The 10705-nt window shown below is 42.2% G+C and overlaps 1 protein-coding gene across 1 annotated transcript; it reads right to left on the minus strand. All coding sequences in view use genetic code 11, as the record gives it.

Annotated features, from left to right (window-relative positions):
- Positions 1-1924: 1924 nt before the first annotated feature.
- EGR_07009 (Nicotinamide phosphoribosyltransferase) lies at positions 1925-9143 on the minus strand (the record flags this gene model as incomplete). Its single annotated transcript, XM_024496258.1, has 12 exons — positions 1925-2128; positions 4591-4695; positions 5099-5230; positions 5506-5634; positions 6290-6435; positions 7014-7197; positions 7573-7723; positions 8182-8312; positions 8433-8591; positions 8626-8754; positions 8794-9006; positions 9057-9143. The coding sequence occupies 12 exons, from the start codon at positions 9141-9143 to the stop codon at positions 1925-1927; spliced, it is 1770 nt and encodes a 589-aa protein (XP_024349285.1).
- Positions 9144-10705: the final 1562 nt, after the last annotated feature.

Raw genomic sequence — 10705 nt, forward strand, 5'->3', positions numbered from 1 at the left:
GAAAAAAAGTACTGAACTTTTTATTACCAATGTTCGGTTTTCCTAGTTCCCATTTTTTTTCAAAAATCATTTCTATATTAACTCACTTATTCTCGCAGGACTTGTCTTGCTTCCTCCCTACATCCACCTGCTTCCGCCCTTCATGCTGTGCTTATTATATCGCAAGAAACATCTGTTCCCGTCTGAATGCTGACTTTTACAAATGAGCAATTTAGTGTCAAAAATGGATAAAATTCTTATCACAACTAAGAAAGTGATGGAGGAATGGAATATGGAGCTTTGCTATTCATGTTTTGGTCTTGATCAGCCCATTTGCAGTCGCGAAATGGCTACCAACAAAACGCTACCTATTATGAATGGACTGGAGGAATACGTTGTTTTGAAGGTAAATTGCTTTACGTCCAGTTGACCGAACTTTAAGCGAATGCAATGTGGGAAGGGATCATTTGATAAAACTGTAAGAAAAGGTTTCTGGTCTCCCAGCTATTATTGCTAGCTGATGATTTTGAGCCCTTAAGAACCTGGATAGTGCACCGTAGAATGCAAAAAGAGGAATAACTGAACTTTCAATTACTTCATAGTATTCACTGGGAGAAATTTGGGAGGTTAATTAGGGAATCAAGTCATCAAAATGTGTTCATTTCAAGCCAATGAGAAATAGACCTGATTGCACTGCTCTACATGCTTTGTTGGCAGTAAGAAAGTCGGAACAGAAACTTCAACTCTTACGTCTCTGAGTGTAGATGTGCATACATGTACGGGAACTCTGTAGGGAAGATCCTGCGGAATGGAGTATCGTCACTGTGGAGGAGGCGATTTCATTTATTTAAGCTAGTTTGCGTACGTGGCTGCGACCAGGCACTTGCACGAGCTCACGTGCACACAGGGACACACCCAAGTCGAAAGTAAGGTCACATTTTCTTATCATAACACATTCCACGGTGCTCTATTTACCGCTTCTGTTAGGCAACACCACTGGTGATCAGAATGACTCTTAACTTCCCTACCAACGAATGTCTTATTACTCCTGCGACAGTGGTTCATTTTCTGTCTTTAAGTTGCTCCACTCGTTGAGGCTAGGCTTCACTCCAAGTGGATTTACATCCATCCCGAGGTCATGCTTTTCTCGTATCATTTCAAGCACGTGGTGTTTAGTTTGAGTGATATTGGCTTGACCTTATCGGGTCATCAGAAGTAACTGTGATTCCTAACCCCTTACTGCTATTCATGGCGTTTTGACACTGCCCTCACTGATTAGTCAGCTCATTAATCTGTAAGCTGAGACAACCAATTTTTAATGTGGTAACAACTTGTCTGGCTGCTTGTGCTTTATATGTCACCTATTGTTCATCCTTACTTTGGATACACAATTGCTAAATAATCTGGGCTTCTTGGTGAAATCCGTGCTGGTACCATTCCGACGCAGAATCCTAGAAGCATTGTTCGATTAGAAGTTCAGTCCAGATTCTTTAGGTGCGTTAATTTGACGCCGCTGACTTTCCCGCTGATTGGGCTTGTCAGGTGTTGACAGTGACTCGAGAAAAAGGGGAATAATATTCTTTGGCAAGTGAACAAAAAACCTGTCAGTTTTTTCCGAATACGATAGGGAATTTATCACAGATGTGAATAACAACAAAGATGTAAAGCTTCGGCTTAAAAAAATACAGTATTTTTTTTTCGACCTACTCATTCTACTAGTAAACCTTTTTATAATAATCAGTTGCACACTTTTTCTCCAATGAGAAAACAAACAAGTTATTTCTATCCAAACAACACTTCAGTACAGTATGATCCATACGTCCATCCCAACAGGACGCAAGCTTGCTGCTAATTCCATATTCGTAAAACGGTTTGCCACTAAAAGAAAACTACCTGGCCTAGCTGAAAATACTCCCGTCTTTGCCTCAGTAGTTATATTGTCTGTCTAGTCCATTTCGTCTGCATTCACGTGATCGTCTAATGCCTGAGCAAACGGAGTGAGGTTCTCACTGTTCCGAGAAGTACGATCCATAAAAAGAGGAACTGACATCCGATGTTTTGTCCATCCATCGTCTCTTAGGCGAGTCAGTTTTACGGCAGTGTCGAGTATTAGGTCTTGAGTAGTCTGTTTGACTAGGCACGATTGTGCCTGTCAAATTTTATTTAGTTGATATCAGCCGTGCCGGACATTGAACTTCCAGAAAGTCATAGTGACCAATAATGTCCGTAGACCATCACACAAAGAGGGACACATATTGAGCAAAGCATGCTCAGACCTGCAAAGATAAAGCGACGTCTGTCCAAAATGTAAAGGTAGGCAGGGTTTTGTTCGGATAAGGTTAACCAACAGCAAGTTCGCTGGTTTGGCGAAATCGGCCGCACAAAATGCGTTCCCCACGCCAACTCAGTTCGTCAGTAAGTCAACAAGCAACCTTAAATGGCAGTTGTTTTTACGATGTACATGAAAGAGATGAAAAATTAAGATGCTAATAGTCTCTCAAACTTATTACCTGTCATCTCTCAAGGCACAACAAGTTACCATGACTCATGGGCTTACCGGCTCGTACCACCACAACGTCCCCTCTCCATCTGCTGTGGGTGTCAACCGAGTGTTTCACCATCAATCACATTGTATCAAACTGAAGATTGTACCTAGCCATAGTGCCACCTAATCCTCCATCATAAAGAGTAGATAGCTTGTCTAACCCTAGAAATCAGGCTTTGACCTAGCCATCATTAAGTGCAAGTTGTTAAAACAATTTCCAATCCTTACACCAACCTGCTACCACATACCGCGCCCTCCTCATATGAAAACGCGAAAAAGTCGGCGAGAAATGGACTTTTTAAAGCCTAGGAAGCAAACTAAACTTGCTTTGTGAGGCAGACAAACCAAATACATCGGGTTCAATCAACATCTACTCCAGTACGTGTTAAAAATGAGGAAAGCGACACGGAGACTAATAGAGAGTACCAGACAGAGAGGCTGACCGCCACCAATGCTCCGTGCTGGGCGTAAACAACCTCACGCATTTTAAGTCGCAGATATTTTCCGAGGTCGATGTATTACTCACCCACTCGAAAGAGTAACTCTAGGGGTCTTCATGACGTAATTTGATGAAATCCATGAGCTATTTTCGTGGTATCAGTAGAACTCAACCGATAACATTTGCATTACTGCATATCAACGAAAGTGGCCCACCTAGAACAAAGCGAAAACGGCCTAGCAGTGCACTCCCCCGCCCACTTAATTGCCTGATTGGCTTGGCGTCGGCGCTACAACATCTTCATCGCAAAAATGACGTAATTCAACAAGTGTGTGGTCTGCTGAAGCGTCAAAGCTGTAATTTGTAACAGAAACAAAAGTATGGATTGTAAACATTCGAATATTGACTGCATTTTGAAGACGCGTCATTGAGACCACAACTTGCATTCCACTTTTTTCTCTGGAATTCACCTATTAACTTGAAAGAGTTCATTTTAACAACACAAATTGCTAAGAGAGCTATAAGGACTTTAAATCGCTTAAAACAACAGGAAACCATGAAATACTCTAGCTAAAACTGTTTAATGTGGCAAGTGAAAACAAGAAAATAGTTATTTGTTGAGAACAAAGAAGATGCCACATAATGTAGTAAAAACCAAAGCACTATTCACTAATTCTCCTAACTCTTGAGAGACATAAAAAATGAATTTTGCCCCACTACTGTAGCTCCACACCTTAGGCATCAAGCATATTTACATGCAAACCGTCCTAATTGTCGTCATTTGGCAGGAGAGCGAGAGAACTTAATGAACGTGATTGAGTGTGTTCTCTTCATTCAGGGCCTTTGAACCTCTCGCATTTTTAACAATGGTAGTCAGATCAATTGCCCAGAATGCTGGAATGGTTTAGATTAACATGGAATCCGTCTATTTTGAATCCACCCGGCAGTGGAGGGGCCCAAGTGGCCCGTTACCAAAACTAAGCGTTAAGCAAACGCTTAAAGGATTACAACTAATCCTCAGGGGGACTTTGGATTTCTTGAAAACGCATTTGCTTTGTACTGTTAGTCCCCACGGCATAGATGGACCGCAACGTAGTGTGATGAATATGATGTGCATCGTCGATTTTTAGGCTAATCGTATGGAACACTAATTCTTCTGCATTTTACCCATCTTAAGTCTCAACGAGAATGGATTAGCTAGTTACTGTGGTGAGTCCAGCATGGAAGAACTACGGAAATTGAGAGGTTCCGCAATGGTGAAATAAATACGCAAAACTCTTAATCTGTTGCGTGGTGCATAACAGAACAAGACCCAGATTGGGCAAGTTAGATGGCTCGAGGAAGCAGCAGGTGACGGTTGATATCAGCATCACGGCGTACACATTGCAGATTGCTGTCCAGCCTTCTAAAACATATTCCAAGTGAATCTCTGAAACAGTTTGGTATTAGATGAAGTGACTGTGCGATCAACAATTACTGCGGTGTTTAGAAAGCTTCTCGTAGTGAAACAAACTCGACGTGGTATCTAGGTTTCAGATGCTTCATAACTTCATCCGTCTCGAATACGTCCGTTGACATTTGTTTGAAGTCGACTATCATACTGCATCCATGTCCTGAAGAGTCTGACCGTGGGCGTATCTGTGGCATCTACTCCCAGGGGTTCGCAACGATAAAAATTGGACACCAGCATCCAGAAACAGAGGCCCAACACCAGCACGTCCGCTGTCAAGGTCTAGCGAAAGAAACATCGACAGCCCAGTTTTATCACCCAAAAGTGACATTGATAACCACTGATAACCTTGAGTCAGTCTTGAGATATCTACTTTTATTGTGCATAGCAAGTGCAATTACACAATGAAAAATAGGGTATTTTCAAAAATACTGGGCGATTGAATGGTCAAGAAAGTGAAGGGAGATTGCCTGTACACAGGAAAGAGGAGTTAAGGGAATCCTGGTTGTTTTGTTTGTAATAAATAGAATTAACAAAAAGATGCGGAGGTAGACATCCCAGCAGCTTAAACGCACACAGGCGCGGATCAAAAAGGAGGAGAGCCTGAGCGACATCCGTAAGCAGTGAGTAGGTTGGGGTAGACAGGTGGATTAAAAGAAACCTAGGGACTACTGCTAGCATTTACCACTGCGTTCACATGATTGTAAGACTTTGACAGCACCGCCTTCACCGCCGGTAGTTCCGCCCTCTCGCGAATCTCTTCGAGGGTGTAGTCCACCAGAAGGCGTCCGTTTTCAAACACTGTCACAAGGAGGTCCTGCAAAGTAGAAGCCCAGCCGGTCCGATTTATTGGAAAATTGGGAAGTATTAACCACATCTACTTAAGGATCATTTCGGTTTAACTATCCGCAAAAAATCCGACCATTAATTTGCATGTGTGCTGATTGGCAATTTGGCCACACAACAATGATGATTCAATCAATTTTAATGTACATCAGTACGATACATTTCAGCAGGCGGAAAGGGCTTAAATGGACACAATTGTCAATTACTTCAATGTGAGATTGAATAGACCTCGGAAGCAAAGCTCACTTTCTCCAAATCGCCTTGGCCTTCCTCCAAAGTGACAAATCCATTTTGAGACGCTGAACGTTGGAGGCAAAGACGACCCTTCTTGGAATGTTTCTGTGGATCGGTGATTGGATGCTTGCAAACATCAACCTACATAAGGCAAAGATAGATTTGGCTAGCAACTGCAGCTAATTGTAAGACACAGAGACACATTATTATGAAACACTAAGTGGTCGAGTCTTGGACTGACAACACATCAATTTGCCTACTAATCCCCAAACAAATTAGATGAGGACAGCGTCACAGCACCACATAAATGGCAGAAATAGATCCGGGATTACAGTGACTTGCATCGACCCGATAAGGTCAAGCCAATATCACTCAAACTAAACACCACGTGCTTGAAATGATACGAGAAAAGCATGACCTCGGGATGGATGTAAATCCACTCGGAGTGAAGCCTAGCCTCAAAGAGTGAAGCAACTTAAAGACAGAAAATGAACCACTGTCGCAGGAGTAATAAGACATTCGTTGGTAGGGAAGTTAAGAGTCATTCTGATCATCAGCGGTGTTGCCTAACAGAAGTGGTAAATAAAGCACCGTGGAATGTGCTATGATAAGAAACTGTGACCTTATTTTCGACTTTAAGAACCCAAGTCTCGTGAGTGAATTCTTAATGCCAACAGGTGGGTGAAGGCGTTCGAGTTTGTGATTGTGTTTTAACGTGGGTGTGTATATTTGTGCGCGCGTGTATATGCCAGATCCAGCCATTCCCAACACCCCTATCACTCCCACTTCCACTCACCTGTTTCCCGTTGATGACAGCGTGGCTGCACTTGAAGGCGCATTTTTGAGTGTCTCGGTTGAGGCGCTGCAACAGAGCACCGCCGCTACCGAAGGAAACATTGACGGTGCTCCAACCCGCAGCCATCACGTTCTCCAGAATCTTTTCTACAAGGCGCCCATACAAGTACTTGCACCGACACACAGAGACAGAAAAGTTTGGACGTTCAGCCAAACTGTTTCACTCACAGTGAAGCAGGCAGTGTAATCGGCTAAAATCTACCACCAAAACTGCAATCACACTTATGCAATACTTGGGAAAATCCGATTTTTTAACAGCTCAAAAACTATCACCTAGAAACAATCTGAAGAGGTGCACATTTCGCCCTGGAAGCTAAGTCTAGAGCTTTATTGAATGGAGACGTTATTAGTCACTAAAAAACAGTTTGAGTAAAGTTAGAGAATATAATTCATGCAAAAAAGCCTATCAGTTGTCTATGGATCATGAATGTATCCTTCAAATCACCTCCTTTGTAGTCTCTCGGCATATCGATTGCATGGAGTTGCGCTTAACCAAGTGCAGCCTTTCGAAATAATGTGTTACATGCCTGCAGAAAGTAAGCAGTGATAAATGCGTCTAATAACAATAGTTCAGCAACAAGCAACGTCAAGTGCGTTAAAGGATACAGGCATAAAAATGTGTCTAAAGGGATACGAATATGTGGAATGAGTGCGAGCATACATACCAAGGCTTTCGAGATTGACGCCGTCACCCTGAATGAGACGTAGATACGGGGGGAGCACCTTGAAGCCAAGGCTGTTAAGACTGTAGCCAAACTTTTGGCCAAGAATTTCCAGCACCTCCACCACCACCTTTTCGGGATTACCCGAATCCGGCCGGATGACCAGAGTGCCCTCCCGACTAACCACCTAGTACATGAAAGCACGAAAAAAGACTCGCGACAGGGCAACCCAACAATTTCTTTTGCTCGCTGATCCGCTCTAGCACACCCAATAAGAATCGGTCTGGAGGTCTGATTAGAATGCGAGGATGTGTAAAGAAGCGTTTATACGAGTTTTAATATCGATAATTACAGGCTATTCTGCGCTTCGAACGTATGAACTGGAATGGAAAGTGAAGTCAGTAGATGTTTCCGATATTTATGGCATCAAGGCGGCTCACCTAGACACATATGCAAACAATATAAAAGATACACAGTGTAGCGGTAGTGATGAAACACTCTTTGTGATTCAAAGCGAACGCAGGGAGGGGGGTAGAGGCGACTCATATGAGACGTGACCTACTAAATCGTGAAGATCCTCGCCCCAGATCTTCTCACACGCATTCCAAATGTTGTAACTGTCCGAGACACAGGCAACGGACCCTGTCGGAAACTTTTCCAACAGATTCCTGTACGCGTCCTTCTCACCCGCCTCGCGCCACACCGTTATTGTGCTGCAGGTGAGGATGTGAATGAAATAAGCTTTTGTGCATCAATAATAGGCTGATCTTTCAGTCAGCCAACGGAACTCTACATCCTAGCAGGTTAGCCAGCCCTCATTACTAACGGATAAAGGCACCATCGAACTTGACTCATAGGGACACCAAAAAAACCTAATAATCAGTGACTGAGTCCAACTACCATATTTCTACAAAAACTAGAAGATATGACATGTGCACGAACTACCTTGAGCTAGTTAACTCAAGGTCCACTTCATACATGACCAAAAGGATTGCTAATTTGGGAGATGTGAAAAGCTACAGCTTGCCGTAGTGGCTAGAAAAGTGAAATGGGATAAATAAGGCCAGTGGCTAAAATTGCAGTTTAAGTATGGCTTAAAATGGATCCGTTTTCACTAGATACAATGAAAACCTAACAAACTACATGATACAAAAAGTAAGAGAGTGAAAACCTGTGTTCTGTCGCAGGAATACTGAATCCGGCCATTTTACAGTTGTAGTACCGTTTAGCAAATAAAAGGGCCGCCATTGTATCCGTACCACGAAAACAAACCAAATGTGCTGTTCCGCCGATTGATGCAGACTAAAAATGAGGTTATAAAATAGTCACTTTTGAAAGAGCACATTTGTGAATCGAAAGGGATAAGTACAATATAAAAGACTAAAATAAGCGAATGAAAAGCTCAGTGCGAAAAATGCGCACCTCGATTGAAGACACACCACGAAAACCAAAATCGTGCATCAACATTGGAAGTGGAGATAAGTCATCTGATGTCGCTTCCAGATACCTGAAAATAATCTTCTTGAACTCCAGGGAATTCGTTGCAACTGTGAGCGGATACCAAACTTGAACGAGTACTGTCTTAAAAATCAGGTCAGTAAAAGGTGTAAGTTACCTCGAGGTAATTTGTGAGCCAGTAACAGTTAGGATCTGTATTTTCCACGGTGAACAATACATTTCGCACAGGAATAACAGTGCCCTCAGGAATAGCCTTAATACGGATGGGCAGACACCCATCATGTTTCTAAAAAGAAAATGAGTCAATTGATGGAGAAAAACATACCTCAAGTATGTAACGCCAACCATCCTCGTTCATTAAATCCCTCCCAAAATGTTCACGCATCAGTTCCTTAGCTTCACGTATTTTTCTCTCGGTGATTACAGAACCAACGAGATATTTTTTTAAAATGTACTGCAGTCCAAAAAATATGGTTTCGGAAAATTTTCCACCACGGCTTTCGAAGTAGGAATAAACCTCCGTCGTCCCTGGAGGATACTGGATATAATGGGAAACCTCCAAAATAGTCACATTGCATGGTAACTTACCTTGTAGGAGTCGCTTAGGCAAATGATGTTCGCCTCATCAGAGAAGTAATGATCCGACTCATTTCCATTCGTAGACGGTTCAGACATCGCTTGCTACCCGTAAAAAAGACACTAAGACGAGTCTCCGGCGCAGTTGAAAGAAGCGCCCTCTAAGGGACCTTATATCGTCCAATAAAAATAAATAACCATAACTTGGAACAGTATAAACAAGAGAAAAAGACCAACCCCATATTAGCGTAAGGTCTTGAATTAGAAAGAATATTATGCATACAGGCTAAATTCTTGGTTAAAGGTTTAAAAGGACAAAAAATGCTTCAAAAGAACGAACATTGCAATCAGGCACAAAAAATTTATTTAAGATTATTAGTCGCGTGAGACAGAGTTTTTTTTTCTGGCAAAGCAAGGTCAATCCAGAAGATTGAAGATTACGACAATAGAAATTCCAGAAAAGTTAAGAGGGGCTGCAAAATGGTGAATAATGTGCTTAAATGTTCGCATCTCTATGACTAGAATCGGAAAAAAATTAAGCTTAGTTAGGTTGACTGTAAAAATAATAATAGCAGTAGTGTGCTGCTTTAAGAGGCAATCCAATTTTCCGCCCGCACGCACTGGACAATCAAGTCTCTGCTAACTGTTATTCGCAATCGGGCGCTAAATATGCCTTTTTAGAAGGGGGAGAAAATAACTTTCTTGATTGCGTAGCGCAGCTTTCAATTAGGCAGCTGATGTAGTAAGCGTAGAGTGCATTTCAAAACGGTGGCTTTACCTCGGAGTTATCTGAGCAGCCACCGCCACTCAAAAAGACACAGAGCTACGAATAGGATGAGATCAAGCAGGTGTAAAAGGCAGCAAGCACGGAAATACAAAAAGTAGCAGGACACATCTCGTTAGCCTTATTTGCAATAAACTAAAGCAAAAACACAAATTACATGTGTTTACGACGTTAACCGTCCGTCATAGCCAGGGTTTTGGTAACGGTGCCATTACTTCTCACTCCAAGCTTTCTAGCCCTAGAAACATGTCAAAAGAATCAGGCCACATTATAGTTCCAAAGTCATTTTCGAAGGCAGGTAATGCTCCCAAATGCGGAACAGTTTACTCAAAGGAGGAAAAAAAAGTGAAATTGGAAAAATTTGTAAAACGTCTCGAGCTATGGGACTGTGCCTTTACAATAGGCACACACTGTATTACGATGGCTGTTTGCCTCTTGGTACTAATTGGGAGGCATTTTGATTTAGTTGCTGTGTAGCCTCCCTAGACTTCCCCGAAGACAAAACAAGACATAATACTGGGGAAGAATATACAAATTCAACAAAGAGAAGGTGTTTGGGCTAGTGGCATGGCCTGGAAGCCCAGCCCACACAGAGGGGTACAAAAAGGATAACTCAGAGTTTCAAAAGTGGCGCCTTACCAATCCCAAGAAATAAACTGCCATTATATTACAGTTGTACCACCGGACCAGCCAGTAGTCCAAACACCTTCTCCGTGGGAAATATATGTTCTGCACAAGAATTATGTCTTCTTACATCTTCAGGGAAGTCTCGGAACGCTACAACATTGCGGGTGCTGTATTTTTTAGTCTCAAAAAAATTGGAAAAAAAACCAAAGAATGCACTAATATGCAGAAAATGCGTTAAATATTTCGAAAA

This window comes from Echinococcus granulosus, assembly GCF_000524195.1.
Source record: "Echinococcus granulosus chromosome Unknown EG_S00068, whole genome shotgun sequence".
Taxonomy (NCBI): Eukaryota; Metazoa; Platyhelminthes; class Cestoda; order Cyclophyllidea; family Taeniidae; genus Echinococcus; species Echinococcus granulosus.